Genomic DNA, 24,828 nt, shown 5'->3' with positions numbered 1-24,828 from the left:
GGGTGGGGTCCGCCCCACGCCCCCCTCTGTGCCAAAGCAGGACCAAGCAAACCTGGCCCAGCCCTGACAGGGGTGTGTCCGACCTGGCCGGGGACCCCCCAGCTCCCCCTCCCTTAGCGTTCGCTATTAGGAAACCTGCCCCGCTGCAGATCACAGCCGTGGCCTCTCGTCCTGCCATCAATGGGCACCGAGACCCGCTGGTCACCAACCCCTGCAGAGAACCCACGACAGATTCGCAGACCGGATCCGGATCCGGATCCCTCCCCCTTTCTCCTCTCCCAAGGCTCAGCTGGAAGATTTGCTCCCGCAGCCGCGTTACGCCGCCAGGAGGGAGCTCGCCCGTCGCCTGATCAAACCAGCTCTGGGCTCCCGAGCGCTTATACCGGCAAAACTTGTGTCGCTGGGCGGGGGGTGTTTTCTCTTCATGCCTCAGCGACAAAAGTTTTGCCGAGATAAGTGCGAGTGTCGGCGCAGGGCTGGGCGAGACGACCTGCCGTGGTCCCCTCCCGTCCTACGCCCGCTCAGGGGGGTTCCCCCCCTTGCCTTGGCAGCCAGGTTTGTTAAACCTTCGGTCGGTTTGGGTTGCTCTTCTCTGGACTCCCAAGGCCCGGCGCCCCGACCCGGACACGCTCCTCGAGCCGAGCGGGACAAGGAGCCACGCGCCGGGTACGACAGCCCAGCTTCTTGGCACCACGGTGACTCACTTCCGTCTGTGATTCGCCCGGACTCCGGGGTCCCGGTTCTGCCGCCCAGCTCCCTCGCCAGGCCTCCTTCCTTCCCTGCGGCGTTTGGCTGGATCGCGTCGATTTCACGCCTAGAGCTCGGCCCAGACGCCAGAGCGTTTCTGGTCCCGGTGCTGCTAACCCCGCGGCAGCGCCAGGGCCAGGTGGGCGAGACGGGGGGTCTCCCCTCCACACAGGAGTCCCCCGCCTCCCCCGAGGGGTCGTCGTCCAACGGGGACGGAGCCGTGTGCTCCCGGCCTGGGGGTCCCCACCCAATGCACGGCCAGAGATGGAGCAGGACCAGCCCCCCGGCTGCCAGCGCCCCCGGCTGGTGAGGGTGGGGGTGAATCCTCCCCCCGGTAATCCACAGCCAGTGCAAAGTCTCCCCGCACCCCCTGGCACAGAACTGTTCCTGGGAAAGATGGAGCAACTCTGCTTGGGCGGTGAACCGCACCCAATGAAAGGGCCCTGCCATGAACCAGACACTCCTCCTTCAAACCGGCCCCCCAACAAATGAGTGTTAATTAAAGAATCCCCTCCCCCCTGAGCCAGCATAGAACCCAGGAGTCCTGGCTCCCAGCCCCCCCAGCTCTAACCACCAGCCCCCACCCCCCTCCCAGAGCCAGGGAGAGAACCCAGGAGTCCTGGCTCCCAGCCCCCCCAGCTCTAACCACCAGCCCCCACCCCCCTCCCAGAGCCGGGGAGAGAACCCAGGAGTCCTGGCTCCCAGCCACCCCTGCTCTAACCACCAGCCCCCACCCCACTCACAGAGCCGGGGAGAGAACCCAGGAGTCCTGGCTCCCAGCCCCCCCTGCTCTAACCACCAGACCCTGCTCCCCTCCCAGAGCAGGGGAGAGAACCCAGGAGTCCTGGCTCCCAGCCCCCTCAGCTCTAACCACCAGCCCCCAGCCCCCTCCCAGAGCCGGGGAGAGAACCCAGGAGTCCTGGCTCCCTGCCCCCCTGCTCTAACCACTAGACCCCACTCCCCTGCTAGAGCCGGGGAGAGAACCCAGGAGTCCCGGCTCCCAGCCCCCCCCACACTCTTTGCAACCCAGGGTGGGTGGGGCAGCAGGGGGCAGTGTCTTGCTGGGGGGGGCGGGGGGGGTCCCGGACACACCAGGCCCAGCCATCACCTCTCACCAGGTTTATTGTTAAGGTCACATTAGCAGCAGCTCCGAGTTCCCGTGAGGCTATTGCAGAATGTTATGGACAGAGCCCTGCCCACCCCCCCGCCTCCCGCCCGGGACGCTGGGTGCCCTGGCCCCGGGGCTGGGGGGCGGGCAGGGGTCTATGGCTTTTCCAGGGCGGTTTCCACGTGGTCAGGTGGGCCTGGGCGGGGGGGGGGGGTTCCCCCCACACAGACACTTAAAGACCCAGGCCGGATCATCGGGGGACGGACGGACAGAGAAACACAGACGGACAAAGGTACAGACATGCGTGGGGGGGGGACAGACCTGGACTGGATGTCGGGTTCTCCGAGACGGATTCCCCCCACACCACCGTCCCTACACTCTCGGGGGGGGGGGGATCCAGATGCCTGGGTTCTCCTCCCCCTCCACACCCACCCACCACGGCGGGGGGGGAGACACTTTCCTGCCCCCCCAAGTCCAGATCAAGCATGAAGTCCCCTGGGGGGGGCTGACCCCCATTTCAGTCAGGGGAAGCCAGGTGCTTGGGGGGTCGATGCAGACAGCCCTGCCCCCCCCATGAGTCAGTCTTTGGGGGTGACGCAGCCACCGCACAGTGCAGGGGTCTCCTCTCAGCACTGAGGGGGGCAGCAGGAGCCGACGGCTGGAGGGGGGGGGGAACCAGGCCACAGGCCCTTCCTCTTCAGGATGAGAGGCAGATCCCCGGACACCTGGGTTCACAGTGCGTGGGTGCGGCTAAAGCCAGGCGACCGGGCCCCCCACCAGGGGCAGGGGGTGCGGCCCCCCCACCCCACAACATGCAAGTCACTGAGGAGAGGGGGGTGCCCAGCCTCTGCCCTGCCCCGCAAATCAGCTCCAGGAAGGGAGGGGCGTTGGGAGACAGCTCAATCCTGGCTTCTCCTATGGCTTTGAGAAAAGATGTGTCCCCCTCCCCCCGCCACAGCCCCTCCCAAAACACACACGCAGCTCCTGACAGCGCCTCCCCCTGGACACGGAGAAGAGCGCAGAGCCAGAGAGACCAGCCACGATCCTGGGGGGGGAGGAGAGAGAGAGAATCCACTCAGCTCTGCCGGTGCCCCTCACTCCCGACTCGCAGCCCCCCAGCCCTGCCGGTGCCCCTCACTCCCGACCCGCAGCCCCTGCTAGCCCAGCCCTGGGCTCCCCCCCGCCCTGCCGGTGCCCCTCACTCCCGACCTGCAGCCCCCTCCCAGCTCTGCCGGTGCCCCTCACTCCCGACCTGCAGCCCCCCCCCAGCTCTGCCGGTGCCCCTCACTCCCGACCCGCAGCCCCCCCCAGCTCTGCCGGTGCCCCTCACTCCCGACCCGCAGCCCCCGCTAGCCTGGATACTCACGGCCTCGGGGGGGCTAGTCCGATGGGACACTCTGCACGACGATGCTGGGCTTGTCGCGCTGGGCGCTCTTGGAGATGTAGCTGTTGAGGGTTTTCTCCTGGGGGGGGCAGTGGGGTCAGAGATGGCACCAGCCCCTTCTCCCAAGCCCCCATCCGAGCCCCCCAGCATCCCTCCCTGACCCCTTCCCCATGGTACAGCCCTGCCCGTCCACTGCCCCTCTGCCCCAAAGCCTGCCCCCTCCCGACACTTCCCCACCCCGTCTTCCCTGCACCCCCCCCGTGCCCCCAATGCCCCACAGCACAACCCACCTCTCCCCTGCCCCCTCCCCCGCCCCATTACCTCCACCAGCTGGTGCCAGTGCTCGATGGGTTTGCGGGGGTTGGCCAACATCTCGGCCCAGTGCTCCCGGCCCGGCCCCTCGGCGTCGCTCCCCACCCGGCACATCCCGATCACCTCGTTGTGCCCGATGCTGGGAGAGAGACCGACCGGTCAATGCTGGACCCCTCCCCTGCCATGGGGACCCACAGCTGGGGAGAGAACCCAGGAGTCCGGGCCCCAGCCCCCTCCCCCTTGGACCCTACTTCTCTCCTCCAGAGCCAGGGCCTAAAACCCAGGAGTCCTGGCTCCCAGCCCTCCCTGCTCTAACCACCAGACCCCACTCCCCTCCCAGAGCCAAGGAGAGAACCCAGGAGTCCTGGCTCCCAGCCCCCCCCCCCGCTCTAACCACTAGCCCCCACTCCCCTCCCAGAGCCGGGGGGGAACCCAGGAGCCCTGGCTCCCAGCCCCTCCTGCTCTAACCACCAGCCCCCACTCCTCTCCCAGAGCTGGGGATAGAACCCAGGAGTCCTGGCTCCCAGCCCCCCCCCCCGCTCTAACCACTAGCCCCCACTCCCCTCCCAGAGCCGGGGGTGGAACCCAGGAGTCCTGGCTCCCAGCCCCCCCTGCTCTAACCACTAGACCCCACTCCCCTCCCAGAGCTGGGGGTGGAACCCAGGAGTCCTGGCTCCCTGCCCCCGACGAGCGGCCGTGCTCCGGGCTCACCAGTCGTAGTCCATGACGGTGATGGTGAGGCTGACGTGCTCGGCGCTCTCGTGCGGGATGTCGAAGACGAGGGCCTCGTTGTAGCTGGGGTTCAGCGTGTTCTTCTTGATGGACGTCTTGCGCTTCTTCAGCCGCCGCCCCTCGCACATGAGCGAGGCCTTGACGTAGGGGTCTGGGGGGACCCGACATGGCCCGGATGGGGAGGGGAGGGGGAGTCCCCAGCTCCACATCTCCCAGTGCCAGCAGCCCCCCTCCCCAGCCACCCCTTCGGTGCCTCCCCCAAGCCACAAGCAGCCCCGTCTCCCCCTCCTGTAGCCCCCCCAGCCCCCCACTCCCCCGAGCGCAGCCCCCCGGCCCCTGACCTGAGAAGCCGGTCAGGTCCATGGCTTTGAGGTTGGAGGCCCGGATGATGGTCACGGTCAGGCGGCCGGCGGTTGGCAGGTAACAGAGGGAGAAATTCACCTCTCCCAGGTCGGCCTTCTCCTGTGGGGGGGCGGGGGGCGGGTGAGTGACCCCGGCAGCCGCTGCTTTCCCCAGCCTGAATATTTCATGGCCCTTTACCAGGCTGGAGCCACTTCCTGCCCATGAATATTAATGCCCGTCTGGCCCCGGGCACCGGCCCAGCCCGCGTGTTACAGCCCCTGGCGCCCGGCCACCACCGGCCCCCGGGAACGGGCCGCGGAGCGAGAGGCAGAGAAATTTCCTGAGTCAGAGCTGACCCCAACGCGGTGCCCCTCACTCCCGACCCGCAGCCCCCTGCCAGCCCAGCCCCTTCCCCAGCCCTGCCGGTGCCCCTCACTCCCAACCCGCAGCCCCCTGCCAGCCCGGCCCCTCCCCCAGCCCTGCCGGTGCCCCTCACTCCCGACCCGCAGCCCCCTGCCAGCCCGGCCCCTCCCCCAGCCCTGCCGGTGCCCCTCACTCCCGACCCGCAGCCCCCTGCCAGCCCGGCCCCTCCCCCAGCCCTGCCGGTGCCCCTCACTCCCGACCCGCAGCCCCCTGCCAGCCCGGCCCCTCCCCTAGCCCTGCCGGTGCCCCTCACTCCCGACCCGCAGCCCCCTGCCAGCCCGGCCCCTCCCCCAGCCCTGCCGGTGCCCCTCACTCCCAACCCACACCCCACCTGCTGGGAATGGGGCAGGGACTCAGTAGGGGGTGGTCTCCCCTCAGCTTCTGCACTGGCTCCGTCCCCCAGAGTGGCGCTAGGGGGCGCTGTGCTGCAGGGGTGGATGCTGCCCCATGGGCTCCGTGGGGGGTTGTGGGGCCGGAGCTGTAGGGAGCAGGACCAGGGACTGTCTGGGGCTGGTTCCCAGCTCACCCTGTTAGGATGCTGGGGCAGGAGCTAGAGCAGTGGGTGGATTTTCTGGTGGGGAGGGCGTGGGGGAGGGGGGACAGTAGGGGGCTCAGCTCCTGCTGCCCACCACCACCACCCCAGGGACCAACACTGCACCGTGGGGGAGGGGCAGGGCGCACCCCCCCCACCGCTCCTTACCCTCCCCCGCCCTTTCCCTCACCTGAAAATCAGCTGACTTCCAGCAGCTCAAACCCCAAACAGCCTCCAATTGATGACAATTGGATTTGATACCGGAGAGCGAGCGCATTATGGGACAATAATAAAAGGCAGAGCGGGGGGGCAGGGCCTGGCTAACAGGGGCTGCGGGTCAGGAGTGAGGGGCACCAGCAGGGCTGGGGGGGCAGGGCCAGGCCAGCAGGGGCTGCGGGTCGGGAGTGAGGGGCACCAGCAGAGCTGGGGGGGGGCAGGGCTGGGCTAGCAGGGGCTGCGGGTTGGGAGTGAGGGGCACCGGCAGGGCTGGGGGGGGCAGGGCCGGGCCAGCAGGGGCTGCGGGTCGGGAGTGAGGGGCACCAGCAGAGCTGGGGGGGGGCAGGGCTGGGCTGGCAGGGGCTGCGGGTCGGGAGTGAGGGGCACCAGCAGATCTGGGGGGGGCAGGGCAGGGCTAGCAGGGGCTGCGGGTCGGGAGTGAGGGGCACCAGCAGAGCTGGGGGGGGCAGGGCTGGGCTAGCAGGGGCTGCGGGTCGGGAGTGAGGGGCACCAGCAGGGCTGGTGGGGGGCAGGGCTGGGCTAGCAGGGGCTGCGGGTGGGGAGTGAGGGGCACCGGCAGGGCTGGGGGGGGCAGGGCCGGGCACGCAGGGGCTGCGGGTCGGGAGTGAGGGGCACCAGCAGAGCTGGGGGGGGCAGGGCTGGGCTAGCAGGGGCTGCGGGTCGGGAGTGAGGGGCACCAGCAGAGCTGGGGGGGGCAGGGCTGGGCTAGCAGGGGCTGCGGGTCGGGAGTGAGGGGCACCAGCAGGGCTGGTGGGGGGCAGGGCTGGGCTAGCAGGGGCTGCGGGTTGGGAGTGAGGGGCACCAGCAGAGCTGGGGGGTGCAGGGCTGGGCTAGCAGGGGCTGCGGGTCAGGAGTGAGGGGCACCAGCAGAGCTGGGGGGGGCAGGGCTGGGCTGGCAGGGGCTGCAGGTCAGGAGTGAGGGGCACCAGCAGAGCTGGGGGGTGCAGGGCTGGGCTAGCAGGGGCTGCGGGTCGGGAGTGAGGGGCACCAGCAGGGCTGGTGGGGGGCAGGGCTGGGCTAGCAGGGGCTGCAGGTCAGGAGTGAGGGGCACCGGCAGAGCAGGGGGGAGCCCAGGGCCGGGCGAGCAGGGGCTGCGGGTCGGGAGTGAGGGGCACCGGCAGAGCAGGGGGGAGCCCAGGGCTGGGCGAGCAGGGGCTGCGGGTCAGGAGTGAGGGGCACTGGCAGGGCTGGGGGGAGCCCAGGGCCGGGCGAGCAGGGGCTGCGGGTCGGGAGTGAGGGGCACCGGCAGAGCAGGGGGGAGCCCAGGGCCGGGCGAGCAGGGGCTGCGGGTCGGGAGTGAGGAGCAGCAGCCGCTCTGGGTGGGGGAGGGGCACACACATACCTGGCTGCTCTAATTACCCGACAGTTTCATGAACAACAAATTCAGCTGAAATATTCAAAAACACCCAGGCCGGAAATCCAGGCAGAATTGGGTCGAAGGCACCAGGCGCTGGGGGGAGGGGCAGGGGTGGGTGCTGCGGGGGAAGGGCAGGGTCCAGGGGGAAGCTGGATGGAGGGTCGTTAGATACCACGGCCCTCGCCAAGCTGGGACCCCACCCCCCACTCGAGGCCGCCCCCTCCCCGAGATTGCATCTCTCCCGCCCTGGCCTGGGCCCCATCCCATCTCCCTGGGGTCTCACCACGCTGGCCTCCAGGGGGTCCCTCCAGACTAGACACCTGCTTCCACTCCAGCAGGACGGCTGGGTGTGCGCACTGCGGGCTGGGCTGGGCTGGGGCATGGGCTTAGGGAGAGGGGCTGGAACGGAAGGTGGATCGAGTCGAGTTGGTTTGAACGTTGGACGTTGGGTTTGAGTTGAACTGGGTTGACACGGGGTTGAGTTGGGTCAGTCTCCCCTACGCCCCCTTTCCCCAAGGGGTCTCACCCATCGGGGTGGCCTGCAGGATGCCCCTCCAGATGGGTTCTGCTGCTGCATCTGAAGCAGGTTGAGGTTGGGGGTTGAGTTGAGAGTGGAGTGCGGCTTAGAGTGCAACTGAATTGAGTTGGGTTGGGCTGAGTTAAGGTTGGGTTGGGCTGAGTTAAGGCTGAGTTGGGTACGGGCTCAGGTTGGGGTTGGGTTGAGAACTGGAGTTGAATTGAGAGTTGAGTCTGGGCTGGATTGAGATGAGTTGGGGTTGGATTTGGATTGGGTTGTGTGACGAACTGGGACTGTTCTTAATGTGGTCTGTGAATGCTGAGTGGGGGGTGTTGGCCTGGGAGGACGGTCTGCATTGGGGGATGGGAGACTGGCTGGAGGGAGGAGACCTGAGCATGTAACGTGGGAACCCAGGAAGGGGTTAGAGGCCAGGTGACACCTCTGCCCGGGAAGCTGAACAAAGGCTGGGGGGAGGAGGAGACGCTGGAGAGTGAGAGAGTTTCAGGAGCTGGCTGGGGAATGGAGGGAAGGACAGACAGGGCTCTGACCCCCCAATGGGGCTGTGGTGCTCCTGGGACCCCAAGATGGACCTAATTGGGGAGGATCCTGTTGTCTGTACCGGCAAGACCTGTTTTGGACTGTGTTCCTGGTGTCTAAATAAACCTTCTGCTTTACTGGCTGGCTGAGAGTCGTGGTGAACCGCAGGAAGCTGGGGGTGCAGGGCCCTGACTCCCCCACACTCTGTGACAGGTTGATTTAAGGTTGAGTTGCATGGAGATGGGTTGAGTTAAGGTTGGGTTGGGGTCAACCTGTGGAACTCCTCACCAGAGGATGTAGTGAAGGCCAAGACTATAACAGGGTTCAAAAAAGATCTAGATACATTAATGGGGGATACGTCCATCAATGGCTAGTAGCCAGGCTCGGCAGGGAGGGTGTCCCCAGCCTTTCCTTGCCAGAAGTTAGGAATGGGCGACAGGGGATGGGTCACTTGATGATTCCCTGTTCTGCATCGACCACTGTTGGAAGACAGGATGCTGGGCTAGGTGGACCTTTGGTCTGGCCCAGTTGGGCTGTTCTTATGTTCGGGTTGGGATAAGGCCTTGCTGGGATTGAATTTGGATTGGGTTGGTTTGAGGTTGAGTTGAACTGGGATGGGTTGGGTTTGGGTTGGGATAAGGGCCCATTGGGATTGAATTTGGATTGGGTTGATTTAAGGTTGAGTTGAACTGGGATGGGTTGGGTTTGGGTTGGGTTAAGGGCCCGTTGGGACTGAATTTGGATTGGGCTGATTTAAGGTCGAGTTGAACTGGGATGGGTTGGGTTTGGGTTGGGATAAGGGCCCGTTGGGATTGAATTTGGATTGGGTTGGTTTAAGGTCGAGTTGAACTGGGATGGGTTGGGTTTGGGTTGGGATAAGGGCCCGTTGGGATTGAATTTGGATTGGGTAGGTTTGAGGTTGAGTTGAACTGGGATGGGTTGGGTTGGGTTGGGATAAGGGCCCGTTGGGATTGAATTTGGATTGGGTAGGTTTGAGGTTGAGTTGAACTGGGATGGGTTGGGTTTGGGTTGGGATAAGGTTCCGTTGGGACTGAATTTCGATTGGGCTGATTTAAGGTTGAGTTGAACTGGGATGGGTTGGGTTTGGGTTGGGATAAGGGCCCGTTGGGATTGAATTTGGATTGGGTTGGTTTAAGGTTGAGTTGAACTGGGATGGGTTGGGTTTGGGTTGGGTTAAGGGCCCGTTGGGACTGAATTTGGATTGGGCTGATTTAAGGTCGAGTTGAACTGGGATGGGTTGGGTTGGGATAAGGGCCTGTTGGGACTGAATTTGGATTGGGTTGATTTAAGGTCGAGTTGAACTGGGATGGGTTGGGTTTGCGTTGGGATAAGGGCCCGTTGGGATTGAATTTGGATTGGGTAGGTTTGAGGTTGAGTTGAACTGGGATGGGTTGGGTTTGGGTTGGGATAAGGGCCCGTTGGGATTGAATTTGGATTGGGTAGGTTTGAGGTTGAGTTGAACTGGGATGGGTTGGATTTACGTTGGGTTAAATTCGGGTTGGGGTGAAGAGTTGAGCTGAATTGAGACGGACAGGGGCTGAGATAACGATTGGATCAGCCTCCCGTCCCGCTCACCCCTCCCACAACCCACCCGTGATCTCACTCACCGAGCTGCCCTCCAGGATATCCCTCCAGATGGGCGCCTCCTCATCCCGCTCCGCCATCTCCAGCAAGTTGTCCAGCACCACCTGCCCGATGAGGTCGTGGCGGGAGAAGCGATCGAAGTCGTAGACGCTGAAGTGCAGCTTGCGTCCCGGCAGCTCGGCGAAGGGGACGTTGAAGTTGAAGGTCTCGTTGAAGATGGGGTTGAGCGTCTTGCGGTGCACCTTGGTCTGGAACTTCTTCTTGCGGTCGGGCAGCAGGTACATCTTGACGTAGGGGTCGGAGAAGCCGTTGGCGTCCTTGGCCGGCAGGTCCAGTGCCCGCAGGATCTTCACCACCAGCTGCTCCGAGGCGTAGGCGTAGCGCAGGGCGAAGCAGATGCGCCCGCAGGGAGGACCGTCCGCCTTCCGGGGCTCCGCCTCGCCCGCCCGCTGCTTGTACAGCTCCGGCTTGATCTGGCCGATGCTGGTGGCCTGCTCCGGCTTCTCCTCCCCACCGTGGCCAACCACCTCCGGGCTGGAGAGCTGCTGGGTCAAGGGGCGCGGCAGGGTGTTGTACCTGCGAGGGGTCGGGAGTTGGGAGGGGCGGACCGAGACACGGGGAGCCCCCAACCCACCTGGGACAGGAGCTGTGGGGCTGGGCGGGGGGGCATTTCCCCTGCCTGCACTCCCCCAGGAGCCCCCGCACCCCAGGGCTCCCCTTGGGAAACCCCAGCTACGCCACCGGCCCCCCGGTTCCTCCTCCCGAGCCAGGCCCTCTCCTGCTGCCCCCTAGTGGGAGACGAGAGCGGCCCCGGGCCTCACCTGGGGGCGGGCGCCAGGGTGGCCACCTGCTGGTGGGAGTGTGCGTTGGGCATGCCGGCGCCGCCGCCCTCCTTCGGGCCGACCTGCCCCTCCACCGGCAGGTCGGGCGAGGTCTGGCTCAGCTTGAGGGTGGCCTCGGGGTAGGAGTCCATGTCGAGGTAGGAGCGTTCGGGCATCTCGGGGCCCAGCTCGACCCGCTCCACCAGCAGGTCACCGTAGGGCGAGTGGTGCAGGTGGCCGTGGAGGCCGTGGTCCTTGCGTGGCGCCAGCGAGGCCCCCTTGTCCCGCCAGGGGATCCAGCAGAGCTTCCAGGAGACGAAGAGCGAGACGCCGAGCAGCACGATGCCGCAGAAGGTGACGATGACGGAGAGCAGGCTGACGGAGATGTCTGTGTGGGGCAGAAGCTGTGAGCGGCGGGAGGGGACATGGGAGAGGCAGGCTGGAGACCCCGACCTCCCACCGGTACCCCAGACCCCTGGCCACAAAGACAGAGCCGTGCCCCCACCCCCAATATCCTACCACCACCGCCTGGAACGTCGACGTGACCTCATGTCCCCCCATATCCCATCACCCCCTGCAACGTAGACACGACAACGTCCCCCTGTAATATCCCATCACCGCCTGGAACGTAGACACGACCACATCCCCTGTAATATCCCATCACCCCCTGGAATGTAGACACGACCACATCCCCTGTAATATCCCATCACCCCCTGCAACGTAGACACGACAACATCCCCCTGTAATATCCCATCACCGCCTGGAACGTAGACACGACCACGTCCCCTGTAATATCCCATCACCCCCTGGAACGTAGACACGACCACGTCCCCCTGTATATCCCAACACCCCCTGGAACGCAGACACAACCATGTCCCCCTGTAATATCCCAACACCCCCTGGAACGTAGACACAACCACGTCCCCCTGTAATATCCCATCACCGCCTGGAACGCAGACACGACCACGTCCCCCTGCAATATCCCATCACCCCCTGGAACGTAGACACGACCACGTCACCTGTAATATCCCATCACCGCCTGGAATGCAGACACGACCACGTCCCCCTGTAATATCCCAACACCCCCTGGAACGTAGACACGACCATGTCCCCCTGTAATATCCCATCACCCCCTGGAACGCAGACACAACCACGTCCCCTGTAATATCCCATCACCGCCTGGAACGTAGACACGACCACGTCCCCCTGTAATATCCCATCACCGCCTGGAACGTAGACACGACCACGTCACCTGTAATATCCCATCACCCCCTGGAACGTAGACACGACCACGTCCCCCTGTATATCCCAACACCCCCTGGAACGTAGACACAACCATGTCCCCCTGTAATATCCCATCACCCCCTGGAACGCAGACACAACCACGTCCCCTGTAATATCCCATCACCGCCTGGAACGTAGACACGACCATGTCCCCCTGTAATATCCCAACACCCCCTGGAACGCAGACACAACCACGTCCCCTGTAATATCCCATCACCGCCTGGAACGTAGACACGACCATGTCCCCCTGTAATATCCCAACACCCCCTGGAACGTAGACACGACCACGTCCCCTGTAATATCCCATCACCGCCTGGAACGTAGACACAACCATGTCCCCCTGTAATATCCCAACACCCCCTGGAACGTAGACACGACCACGTCCCCCTGTAATATCCCAACACCCCCTGGAACGCAGACACGACCACGTCTCCCTGTAATATCCCATCACCACCTGGAACGTAGACACAACCACGTAACCCTGTAATATCCCAACACCCCCTGGAACGTAGACACGACCACGTCCCCCTGTAATATCCCATCACCACCTGGAACGTAGACACAACCATGTCCCCCTGTAATATCCCAACACCCCCTGGAACGTAGACACGACCACATCCCCCTGTAATATCCCATCACCACCTGGAACGTAGACACGACCACGTCCCCCTGTAATATCCCATCACCACCTGGAACGTAGACACGACCACGTCCCCCTGTAATATCCCATCACCGCCTGGAACGTAGACACGACCATGTCCCCCTGTAATATCCCAACACCCTCTGGAACGCAGACACAACCACGTCCCCCTGTAATATCCCATCACCGCCTGGAACATAGACACGACCACATCCCCTGTAATATCCCATCACCGCCTGGAACGTAGACACGACCATGTCCCCCTGTAATATCCCAACACCCTCTGGAACGCAGACACAACCACGTCCCCCTGTAATATCCCATCACCGCCTGGAACATAGACACGACCATGTCCCCCTGTAATATCCCAACACCCCCTGGAATGTAGACACGACCACGTCCCCCTGTAATATCCCATCACCGCCTGGAACGTAGACACGACCACATCCCCTGTAATATCCCAACACCCCCTGGAATGCAGACACGACCACGTCCCCCTGTAATATCCCATCACCGCCTGGAACATAGACACGACCACATCCCCTGTAATATCCCAACACCCCCTGGAATGTAGACACGACCACGTCCGCCTGTAATATCCCAACACCCCCTGGAACATAGACACGACCATGTCCCCCTGTAATATCCCAACACCCCCTGGAACGCAGACACAACCACGTCCCCTGTAATATCCCATCACCACCTGGAACATAGACACGACCATGTCCCCCTGTAATATCCCATCACCGCCTGGAACGTAGACACAACCATGTCCCCCTGTAATATCCCAACACCCTCTGGAACGCAGACACAACCACGTCCCCCTGTAATATCCCATCACCGCCTGGAACATAGACACGACCATGTCCCCCTGTAATATCCCAACACCCCCTGGAATGTAGACACGACCACGTCCCCCTGTAATATCCCATCACCGCCTGGAACGTAGACACGACCACATCCCCTGTAATATCCCAACACCCCCTGGAACGCAGACACGACCACGTCCCCCTGTAATATCCCATCACCGCCTGGAACATAGACACGACCATGTCCCCCTGTAATATCCCAACACCCCCTGGAACGCAGACACGACCACGTCCCCCTGTAATATCCCATCACCGCCTGGAACATAGACACGACCACATCCCCTGTAATATCCCAACACCCCCTGGAATGTAGACACGACCACGTCCGCCTGTAATATCCCAACACCCCCTGGAACATAGACACGACCATGTCCCCCTGTAATATCCCAACACCCCCTGGAACGCAGACACAACCACGTCCCCTGTAATATACCAACACCCCCTGGAACGTAGACACGTCCACGTCCCCCTGTAATATCCCATCACCGCCTGGAACGTAGACACGACCACGTCCCCCTGTAATATCCCAACACCCCCTGGAACGTAGACACGACCACGTCCCCCTGTAATATCCCATCACCGCCTGGAACATAGACACGACCACGTCCCCCTGTAATATCCCATCACCGCCTGGAATGTAGACACGACCACGTCCCCCTGTAATATCCCATCACCGCCTGGAACGTAGACACGACCATGTCCCCTGTAATATCCCAACACCCCCTGGAACGTAGACACGACCACGTCCCCCTGTAATATCCCAACACCCCCTGGAACGTAGACACGACCACGTCCCCCTGTAATATCCCATCACCGCCTGGAACGTAGACACGACCACGTCCCCTGTAATATCCCATCACCGCCTGGAACGTTGACTGAACAGGACCCTGGCACCTTCCCAGCTGTCACCGAATGCAGACGTAACCCCGCCCCCCTGTAGCCTGCCCGCGCCCCCGTGCGCTTACCCGAGTCGGTGGGCGGAGGGTGCCCCCGGTTGCGCAGCAGGTCGGTGAACTCCAGGCATTTCTCGTGTTGCTCCAGCGCTCGCAGGGAGAAGCAGAGCTCCTTGAGCAGGGTGAGCGCACCGCGACACACGTCCTCCTCGTAGTCACCTGACATGGTGCCGCACCATCTGGCCACCGCAGGGAGAGAGCCGGTGAGCTGCCCCCGGGCCGGCCCCCGCCAGCCCAGCCGGGGCGCGCACACCCACCCCGCCTCACGCACTCGCACGGGCACAAACACAGGCACCTTTGCACGCCCATGCCCACACAAACACACGTGCGTTTGCACACCCACACCAACACATTTTCACATGCACACCCATGCAAACGTGTATCTGCATGCCCATACCCACACAAACACATGTGCATTTGCACACCCACACCAACACGTTTTCACATGCACACCCATTCAAACGTGTATCTGCATGCCCATACCCACACAAACACATGCATTTGCACACCCATGCACATACCATGTCTGTATTTGCACAAGTGTGCCCATGAATACATGTACACACCCATGCTAACACAAACATTTGTGCATTTGCACTCCCAAATGTGTGTGTTTACACGCCCTCACCCACACAAACCCATGTGCATTTGCACACACACTAACATGCACCTTTGCACACCCATGCCCCCACACACCCATGTGCATTTGCACACCCACACGAGCATGTGTGCACTTGCACACATACCCACACAAACACATGCCCACAAGTTTCCACCCACAGGGCCATCCAGTCTCACGTGCGTTGGCACTTGCCCACCCTCCTACGGTCTGAGGCAGCTACGCCCACGTGCAAACCCTTGTGCACTGACACGCGGCTTGGGCTCCGCCGCTCACAGCTGCGCACCAGCCAACTGACTTGCGTTCACGCAGAGACACGTGGGCACACCCCCCCTCGCCCGCAGACCAGCACGTGCCCCCTCCCGCCCATCCTCCCCACCCCCCCGCAGGCCAGGTCCCCTCCCCGCTCACCTGCTCAGCAGCCTCCGTCTCCTGCCGGCTCGGGGTGCAAGTGGGGTGGCTGGTTCTGGCAGAACCGGACGCAGGGCGCCGGCCCGGGGAGGGGCTGGGGGTCAGTACCAGTTCTGGGGAGTCTGTGCTGGACGGGGGCAGGCGCCCAGGTCTCCCATGCTGGACGCTGCCAAAGCCATGCGGGGTGGGGGACAGGCCCTCGAGGGTGCCCCCTCCAGGCGGCTCCAGGATCAGCGGTAGAGACCAGCCACCACCATGCTCCACGGGGCGGGGGGGCTCACAGGGCCTGGGGTGCAGGCGCCCAGCTGGGAAATCAGGGGCCAGGTGTTTCCATGGAGGGGGGGCGGGAGGTGGCTCAGAGATTCTTCTCCTGGGGGCAGGGGGTGTTGGTTGGAGCCTTGGTATGGGGGTGGATTGCCCCAGATTCACAGGCACCTGTTGGAGTGGGGGGAGATCATTAGATGGAGGCATCAGCACCCCACCCCCCAAGCCCTGTCCCTGCCCACCCCCCTCGCCAGACCCCAACCTTCCCACCCCTTCTTCCAGCCCCATAACTCCATCCTCTGGCCTGACCCCACCTTTCCACCCATATCCCCTCTGCCCCATCCTACCCGTTTATTCTCTGCTCGGCCCTGAGACCCTCCCCTCCCCAGAGCCCGAAGTCACCCAGGGTTAGAGAGACAGGAGCTGAGAGCCAGGACTCCTGGGTTCTCTCCCCGGCTCTGGGAGGCGAGTGGGGTCTAGTGGTTAGAGCAGGGGAGGCTGGGAGCCAGGACGCCGGCTCTGGGAGGCGAGTGGGGTCTAGTGGTTAGACCAGGGGAGGCTGGGAGCCAGGACGCCTGGGTTCTCTCCGCGGCCCTGGGAGAGGAGTGGGATGTAGTGGTTAGAGTGGGGGGGCTGGGAGCCAGGACTCCTGGGTTCTCTCCCCGGCTCTGGGAGGGGAGTGGGGGCTGGTGGGTTAGAGCAGTGGGGGCTGGGATCCAGGACTCCTGGGTTCTCTCCTGACTCCTGCTGTCAGGGGGACGGGCGCTGTCTGTGTCTCCGGAGAGAGACGCCCCCCCACAGGGTCACTCCCGCTCCCCCCCCCCCCGCCCGCAGCAGCCTGGCCACCAACCAGCGCGGTGCCAGCGTAGGTGTCGCTGCTGCAGCCACACTGGGCTCCGCTCAGGTTCTCGCCTGCCCTGAATACCAAGTACCAGGCCAGATTCCTCCCCGTCATCGCCCGCTCCAGCCAGCTCCCCCCAGCCAGCCTGAGCCCTCCCTGGGCCAGAAGATGGGGGCAGGGCAGAGCTGGGGGGGGCCTGGGGGGGCAGTGGAGCTTGGGTTAAGGACCAGTATGGGGGGGTGTTGGGATCAATGGGGGGGGCGCCTGGCTGGCACAGAAGCACCAGGCCTGCCTGTGTCACCGTCTTTTCCCCGCCCCTGCCCCCAAGGCCAGGCCAGGCAGCTGCTCCTTGTCACATCGCGTCGGGGCGCCAGCGCACACGGCTTGGCCACGCTCCCACACGCGTGTGCCGAGACGGGCCGGGAAAGGTGCAATGCACACACACCTACACACCGCTCCGGGGCACGCGCTTGTGCGACGCGGGCCGGGAGCCGGGGGGCACCCGCGTGTGACCCCAGAGCCGGCTCGCGAACGCCCCGGCCCCACCCCACGCCCCGGGCTGGGATTTCTCCGCTCCGGCTCCCCCTGTCAGTCCCCCGGCTTCTGCCATCGCTCCCCCGCACGGTGAGTCACCAGCGCCGCACGGGGGGCTCGGCCAGGGAAACCCCTGTAGACAGACGCGGGCGGTGAGAGCAAAGCACAGACACCCCCCCCCGGCCTCGCCCCCAGGGCTCAGGGGATTTAACGCTGCTGCGGATTCGCCGGAGCCCCCAGCGTGTCAGAGGCTCGCCGGGGGGGAGTGCAGGGGGGACGCAGAGGGGCAGGGGCGTGTGGGGAGCGGGGCGTGGACGCAGCTCTGCGAGAACCCAGGAGTCCCAGCTCCCAGCCAGCCCCGGCTCCAGTAACCGGAGCTGCCCGTGGGGCACACCCAGCCATGCCCGGTCGATACGTCGCCCGGCGCTGCCAGGAGCCGCGATCCCCCCCCCACACCCCCCACAGGGAGATCCTCCAGTGGCCCAGCAGTTTGGGGGGGGCTGCTTCCCAGCCATTGGGGTGGGGGCGGGGTAGGGGCCAGCCCCTCCAGCAGTGGGGCCAGAACCGATTCCCAGCGTTCAGGCCTGACAGGTTCGTAGATAAGGAAGGTCAGGGGGGCTGGTGAAAGGCAGCCAGGCCTGGTGGTGGACAGAGTGGCAGGACTCCTGGGTTCTCTCCCCAGCTCCAGGAGGGGAGTGGGGTCTAGTGGTTGGGGTGGGGGGACTGGGAGCCAGGACACCTGAGTTCTATCCCTGGCACCTGGAGGGGAGTGGGGGCTAGGGGGTTAGAGCAGGGGGGTCTGGGAGCCAGGACTCCTGGGTTCTCTCCCTGGCACCTGGAGGGGAGTGGGGTCTGGTGGTTAGAGCAGGGGGGCTGGGAGCCAGGACTCCTGGGTTCTCTCCCTGGCTCCTGGAGGGGAGTGGGGTCTGGTGGTTAGAGCAGGGGGGCTGGGAGCCAGGACTCCTGGGTTCTCTCCCTGGCTCTGGGAGGGGAGTGGGGTCTGGTGGTTAGAGCAGGGGGGGCTGGGAGCCAGGACTCCTGGGTTCTCTCCCCAGCTCTGGGAGGGGAGTGGGGGCTAGTGGTTAGAGCAGGGGGGAGTGCTCTATGCCCCCCGCTCCAGTACTGAACAGTTCCCCTGGCCTGGCGAGTCCCCAGCTCTGTGAACAGGCCTCGACCCCTCACAGCAGAGACCTGGGATGCGGCTGTGGGGCCCAGCACCCTCCCGCCAGGAGGGGCAGGGGAGTGCACCCCCCCAGGGCGTGTCACCCACTATCCTGCCACACGCCAGCCCCGAGGGAGGTTTCTCTTGCAGGGACCCAACCGGGGAACCCCAGAGCGTGAGCAGCTGGGGGCGTCGCACACTCACCCCCTCCCTCTCGCACACCCAGCGTGAGCAGTGCTGGTGTCACGCACGCACACAGAGTCTTTGTCTCGCGTGCAGCCAGCCGGAGCGGCGCTGGTGTCGCACACTCGCTGGGGCGCTCGCACACTCACGTCCGGGGCTGGCTCCAGTTCTGCTCCTAATCACATTAGTGTGTTGTTGGCACAACAGCCGCCGGGGAGGCTGCTCCCTTGTCTGAGAACCGCCCCTCCTTCCCCCCCCCCCCGACAGGCGACTGCCTCCTAATTACACCCTGCGCTGGGGGGGAGGGAAGGGGAAGCCCCCTGCACGCAGCTACGCCGGGAGCGGCTCCCGCAGCCCCCACTCCTGCACATCTGCCCCCCCCCGGGGCCAGGAGACCTGAGCCCCCCTCCACCCCCCTAAGCATTCCCTTCCCCCCCACACAGCTCCCTCCCCCTGGTCCTGGAGACAAGCGGGAGCACACGGGGGACTAGGAGACCCTGCGTCCCCCCCCCACATTTCCCGGGTCTTGCCCGACCCCCCCCCCAAAACCTACAAACCCACCAGACCCCCAGCACCCACTGCCCCTGGGCTAGAGAGCCTCCAGCCCCCCCATCACACTGCTCCTCACTCCTATCCGCTAGAGACCCTGCACCCCTCATCCCCCCTCAATGCACCCCCAAATCCTCCCCCTCCTCCACCCCCAGCCCCCTCAATGCACCCCCCAAATGCTCCCCTTCCTGCAGCCCCCAGCACCCACCTCAATTCACCCCCTGAATACTCCCCCTTCTGTACCCCAGCCCCTTCAATGCACCCCCAAATCCTCCCCTCCTACACCCCCATCTCCCTCTCCCAGTACCCCCAAATCCTTCCCTCCCTGCACCCCCAGCCCCCCTCAATGCGCCCCAAATCCTCCCCTCCCTGTACCCCATCTCTCTCTGCCAGCCCAGCTCCCCCCTCAACCCCCTCCTGCACCCCCATCTTCCCCCTCAATGCACCCCAGTTCCCCTCTCCCTGCACCCCCGAAATCCTCCCCTCCTGCACCCCCATCTTCCCCCTCCCTGCACCCCCAGCTCCCCCCTCCCTGCACCCCCAGTTCCCCTCTCCTTGCACCCCCGAAATCCTCCCCTCCTGCACCCCCAGCTCCCCCCTCCCTGCACCCCATCTCTCTCTGAAAATCCAGCTCCCCCCGAGCCCCCATCCCTGCGCCCCACGCTCCCCCTTCAGCGCACCCCCAGTCCCCGGGCTGGATTCCCCACCTCCACCTCCTGGGCGCTCCGGTCCGCTCCGGTCCCTACCTGCCGGGGCCGCCAGCCCCGCCGACCGACCCGAGCCGGCTGCGCGGGGACGATGCGCCTCCGCCCGCCTCCCCCGCGCCTGGGAGCGCAGCAGAGCCGAGCAGGTGCCGGGTCCCCCCGCAAAGCCCGCGCCGGCCGCCAGGGGGCGCCCGCGCCCGGCCGGAGCCGCCAAGAGATGGCGGGGGGGGGGAGCTGCGGAACCCGCTCACTCCAGCCTGGGGGGGGGCAGAGGGGAATGACACGGAGTGGGGGGGTCCCCGGATACCCGGCCCCCCCGCGCCCCACCCCAGAGCCGGGCGAGGGGTCCCCGGACACCCGGCCCCCCCGCGCCCCACCCCAGAGCCGGGCGAGGGGTCCCCGGACACCCGGCCCCCCCGCGCCCCACCCCAGAGCCGGGCGAGGGGTCCCCGGACACCCGGCCCCCCGCGCCCCACCCCAGAGGTGGCTGCATGCTGGTCATGGGGTCTGTCTGAGGTTCCACAGCGGGGGGGGGGGGGGGAGATCCTGGCAAGGGTTGGGGAGAGGCCCCAGGTCTGTTACATGCACACGCATGTGCCAAGCTTGTGTGTCCCTGCCTCTGGCACACACACCCCGTGGGGGACCCACCCATCACTATCTCTGAGCCACCGGGGGTCACGGGAACCACAGTGCAAAATCCCTGGGGCGGGGGGAATCTCTCCACCCTAGGATCCCCAGCGCCAGACACGGGGGTTCACCACAGCAGGATGGCAGCTGGGGGGTGGGGAGTGAACCATGGGGTGAGGCCGCAGGCCTTGCTCGTGTGACTAAGGGGCTGTGGGGGCCACATGTGACGGGGGGCATCGGGCTAAAGGTGGCCTCGTGCACACACAATCACACCCAGCCTCACACACTCGTGTGTCGCACGGCTGAGGATTCAGGAGGGCATGCATGGAGCGCGGGCACCCACGCCCGCACTGCTACACACCCCTGGGTGCGGCTCCCAAAGGCAGGGGGAAGGGGGGCACCCTCCAGGCCAGAGCAGGCTCTGGGGCAGCCCAGGAATCTGGATGCAGGGGGAGCCAGACCGGCAGGGGAGGGGGGGGGGGATCTGACCTTGGCAGGGGCACAGGATGGGGGCTTTACAGACAGGCAAGGGGGAGGTGCTAATGAGAGGAGGGACCCCCATAGGTGGGGCCTTGGCCAGAGGAACCAGGAGGTGAGTGTGCGAGTGATGGTGAACAGCACACACGTGTGCGAGGAGGCCGTGTCGCTCCGGCAGAGTGGGGAGCCGCCGGCCCGGCAGATCACGGCCTGTCTCCGTCTCGGTACCAGACGCTGATGCCAAGCGACAGCCAGGCCTGAGGGGGCAGCCTGGATGAGAAAGAGCAATTACCCAGACCTGGGGCTCTGGGAGGGGGGGGGGAATATCGGGGGGGGGGGGCTGGCTGGGCGCAAGCTCAGATCCAACCCAACAGCCAGGACCAGACGGATCAAACCACCCCACCCCCAATCTGACAGAGGACCCAGGTGTAATGGCTCCCTGCCCCCCACCCCCACTCTAACCCAGCAGACCCTAGTCCCCCCAGAGCTGGGGAGAGAACCCAGGAGGCCTGGCTCCCAGCCCCGCCCCCCCCCCGCTCTAACCACTAGCCTCTCCCCTTGCGCCTCTCAGAGCCAGGGAGAGAACCCAGGAGTCCTGGCTCCCAGCCCCCCTGTTCTAACCCCCAGGAGTCCTGGCTCATAGCCACACTCACTCTGCTCCAGCAGCCGGGGAGAGAACCCAGGCGTCCTGGCTCCCAGCCCCCCTCCCCACTAGTCCCCACCTTTCCCGCATCCCCTCCCACCCCCCAATTCAGCCCCAGATCCTCCAGGAAGATTGGCAGCAGGGGGTGAGGACCAGCCATCGCCATGGAAACAGTCTCCGTGGCAATGGGCCTATTCAGCATCTTTCCCCATGCTGCGCGCCAGGCAGCAGGGCCAGCGGATGGGGGGGGCAGGGTCAAGGGGGGGGGAAGGGAGGTGGGGGGGTGGGGAGGTCAGGAGAGCTTGGGGGCCCAGGGGTAGGTGGCGGGGGCAGCAGGAAGCTCTCACCTGTCTGGGGGGGGGTCACTTCTCAATGGACCCCTCCCCCCCCAGTCCCTGTCTGGATCGCACCCCCACCCCCACTCCCTTGCCCACGCCCCACCCCAGAGGTGGACGCAGCGTCCTGGCCCCGGTCCCTGAAGATACATTAACGGGGTCCCAGCGGCCCCGTGTCCCCGGCTCCCAGCCAGACGGGCCATTTAATTAAAAGCAGACAGCAGCGGGGGGTGGGGGGGAGCGCAGAGCCCGGGCCTGCCGGGGGGGGGCAGCGCAGAGCCCGGGCCTGCCGGGGGGGGGGGCCGCGCACAGCCCGGGCCTGCCGGGGGGGGGGCCGCGCCCACCCCCGGCCAGCCGGGGGGGGGGGGGCAGCGCACAGCCCGGGCCTGCCGGGGGGGGGGGGCAGCGCACAGCCCGGGCCTGCCGGGGGGGGGGCAGCGCACAGCCCGGGCCTGCCGGGGGGGGGGCAGCGCAGGCCCCATGAACCAACCCTGCCCCCCGGAATCCCAGCCGTAAGCAGCCCCCTTTGCACCCCATGGCAGTACCTGAATGGGAGCCCCCAGTCACTAGGGGGCACCAGCCCCCACCCCCGCCCTGGCCCTGGGGCAGGGACTGGCTGGCTCAGGGGGGCGGGGAATGGGGCCCGGGGCCTGTCCCCTCTAGGGGGGGCACCGGCTCCCACCCGGCCCCAGGGCAGGGACTGGCTGGCTCAGGGGGTGGGGAATGGGGCAGGGGCCGGTCCCCTCTAGGGGGGCCGCCAGCTCCCATCCGGCCCCAGGGGGGGACTGGCTGGCTCGGGGGGGCAGGGAATGGGGCAGGGGCCTATCCCCTCCATGGGGCCCTGGCTTTGATCTGGCCCCAGCCATTCTGCGGCTCAGTCTCCTGCTTCAGCTTTTAACTTAATTAGCCAAGTCGCCAATTAATCTCCTGAGCTGCAGAGAGAACTAATGCGGGGGAGGGGGCTGAGGCGCCTGCCAGTTTGGGGAAGGGGGGGGAGCTGGAATACAGAGGCCCTGGCAGCGGGAGGGGGGGTTGCGGGGCGCTCCGTGGGGGGGGAGCTGCTCGCGGGGGTGCTGGGGGAGTGGGGGGGCTGAGGTTGTGGGGCTGCTGTAGAGATCTCTAGGGGTGCAGGGGTGAGTGGGGTGCACAGGGGGCGCATGGAGATTTGGGGGGCTGTGTATGCCTGGGCCCTATGGACACCCATCCCATCCCTGCCCCCCCCCGAGAGTTTACCCCCCCTCACTTTCCACCAGGCGGGCTCATTAAGGAGGAGGCGCCGACGCTAATTACCCAGCTGTGAATATGGGTGTGAAGGGGGGGCGGGAACTCCATGAGTTCGAAATGCAGCAATCGCCTGGCTCCACGGAGGGGCTGAAGCCAGGACTCCTGGGTTCTCTCCCTGGCGCTGGGAGGGGAGTGGGGTCCGGTGGTTAGAGCAGGGGGGCTGAGAGCCAGGACTCCTGGGTTCTCTCCCTGGCTCTGGGAGGGGAGTGGGGTCTGGTGGTTAGAGTGGGGATGGGAGTTAGGACTCCTGGGGTGCCTCCACTCCGTCTCGCCGTGGCTCAGTGCTGGACAATGGGAGGGTCCCAGTTTGCGTCGGTTTTCTCTCTGGTGACCCTGCCCCCACCCCCGCCTTCCTCCCTAGTTCTTAACTTCACAGGACCCGTCTCCTATTAACCGGGACCCCTTGCTGCTGCCCCCCCGCCCCCGGCTACCCCTCCATGAGCAGACGCCCTATCAAACAGGGGCCTAACCTGTGAAGCTCCCCTCCCCCCCTCCCTGGGCACCCCTCCAAGTTCCAGCCCTGCCCAGGGGTACCCTGAACTCAGAGCTCCTGCCCCAGGGTCTCCCCCTGCCCTGCCCAGGGGTACCCTGAACTCAGAGCTCCTGCCCCAGGGTCTCCCCCTGCCCTGCCCCAGGCGGGGGGGGGGCTAAGATTCGGGTGGGTTCTTGCCCTGGGAATTGGGGATAATCCGTGAGCGGGGCAGGGGGACCCCCTCACCTCTGGGGGAGGGGGACAGAGCCTCCCCCTCCGGGGCAGTGTGAAGGGGGGGCGGAGCCCTAGAGCAGTGAAGGGGTGGAGGTGGGCGTGACCACGCATGAGACTCCGCCCACCGTCTCGCTCGGGATAGGCTGGGCGAATCACATGGTGCTGACCCCCCCCCAAGTCCTGATTGGATGGATTCATTTCCCACTAAAACATTCCTGCTGGTGGGTGGAATATTGGCGGGCGGGCGGGCTAGGGAAAGGCCCGGACGCCTGGGTTCCATGCGTGGATTCCCCCCCTCCCACCTCCATGTTTCCATGGTTGGGGAGGGGGACAATGTCCTGCCGCAGGCAGCAGTATTAGGTTGTTACCCTCCCCGGCAGGGGGAAGACTGGGGCAGGCAGGAATGAGGGGTATTTCGGGGGCGGGTGGGGGGAGACACAGCACCATCCTGGTGGATGGGGGACGGACAGACACACAGTCCTTTCCCCATCCCCCCCGCCCCTCCGGACACACTCTCCCGTGGTGCATAAACCCCACGTGTGCGTGCAAAGCCACCTTGCACACGCGCTCACAAACTCACGCTTGCCGGGAACCGTATCCCCATAGAGTTTATATTTGCAAATAAAATCAGTAAAATACATCGGTTCCTCTATACACAGGTCGGAGTCTGAGATGGGGGCCACCGGCTGGTGGGGGAGGGAAGTAACGACATTGCGGGGGGGGATCAGTGGGGGGGGTGGGAGAGGGGACAGCGGAAAGGGGATATTTGGCAGCCGAGGGGGGGAGACTGAGGATCAATTGGGGGACGAGGAGGGGGGCGGCGAACGCATCAGTGGCGGGGGGGGGACAGACAGGGTGATGGGGGGACAGATGACAGCAGGAGAATTTGGGGGGAGAGGGAGTTTAGGCAGCTGCTCTCATCTGGAAATTGGCACGTTTTATTACATTCAGCCTCAGAGTCTCTGCTGGGAGGGGGGGCTGGGAGCCAGGACTCCTGGGTTCTCCCCCCAGCTCTGGGAGGGGAGTGGGGTCTAGTGGTTAGAGGGGGGCTGGGAGCCAAGACTCCTGGGTTCTCTCCCTGGCTCTGGG

General features: G+C 65.3%; 1 protein-coding gene across 4 annotated transcripts; it reads right to left on the bottom strand.

The window, feature by feature from the left end:
• Positions 1-3,221: 3,221 nt before the first annotated feature.
• On the bottom strand, positions 3,222-19,823 carry SYT3 (synaptotagmin 3). Of its 4 annotated transcripts, none has more exons than XM_044987984.1 (10): positions 19,710-19,823; positions 18,436-18,589; positions 15,431-15,865; positions 14,413-14,579; positions 10,655-11,042; positions 9,857-10,409; positions 4,625-4,745; positions 4,263-4,434; positions 3,561-3,690; positions 3,222-3,318 (listed from the first exon to the last, which is right to left on the bottom strand). In XM_044987984.1, the coding sequence occupies exons 4-10, from the start codon at positions 14,564-14,566 to the stop codon at positions 3,235-3,237; spliced, it is 1,602 nt and encodes a 533-aa protein (XP_044843919.1). In that variant the 5' UTR covers positions 14,567-14,579; positions 15,431-15,865; positions 18,436-18,589; positions 19,710-19,823; the 3' UTR covers positions 3,222-3,234. The 4 variants fall into 4 exon arrangements, with proteins under 4 accessions (XP_044843919.1, XP_044843920.1, XP_044843921.1 ...); XM_044987985.1 differs by having other exon boundaries at positions 19,671-19,733; XM_044987986.1 differs by lacking the exon at positions 18,436-18,589 and having other exon boundaries at positions 19,710-19,784.
• Between the last annotated feature and the right edge of the window lie 5,005 nt (positions 19,824-24,828).

This window comes from Mauremys mutica, chromosome 15 (assembly GCF_020497125.1).
Source record: "Mauremys mutica isolate MM-2020 ecotype Southern chromosome 15, ASM2049712v1, whole genome shotgun sequence".
NCBI lineage: Eukaryota > Metazoa > Chordata > Testudines > Geoemydidae > Mauremys > Mauremys mutica.
This window is presented reverse-complemented; position numbering and strand designations above follow the sequence as displayed.

Bases quoted from the DNA above. Each gene is read 5' to 3' on its own strand.
- SYT3 (XM_044987984.1), bottom strand. From the start codon at position 14,566: ATGTCAGGTGACTACGAGGAGGACGTGTGTCGCGGTGCGCTCACCCTG. The intron at 4,435-4,624 runs GTCAGGGGCCGG...GGGTCCCCCCAG, and splicing joins GGACCTGACCGGCTTCTCAG to ACCCCTACGTCAAGGCCTCG. The intron at 3,319-3,560 runs GTAATGGGGCGG...TGCCCCCCCCAG, and splicing joins ACTGGCACCAGCTGGTGGAG to GAGAAAACCCTCAACAGCTA.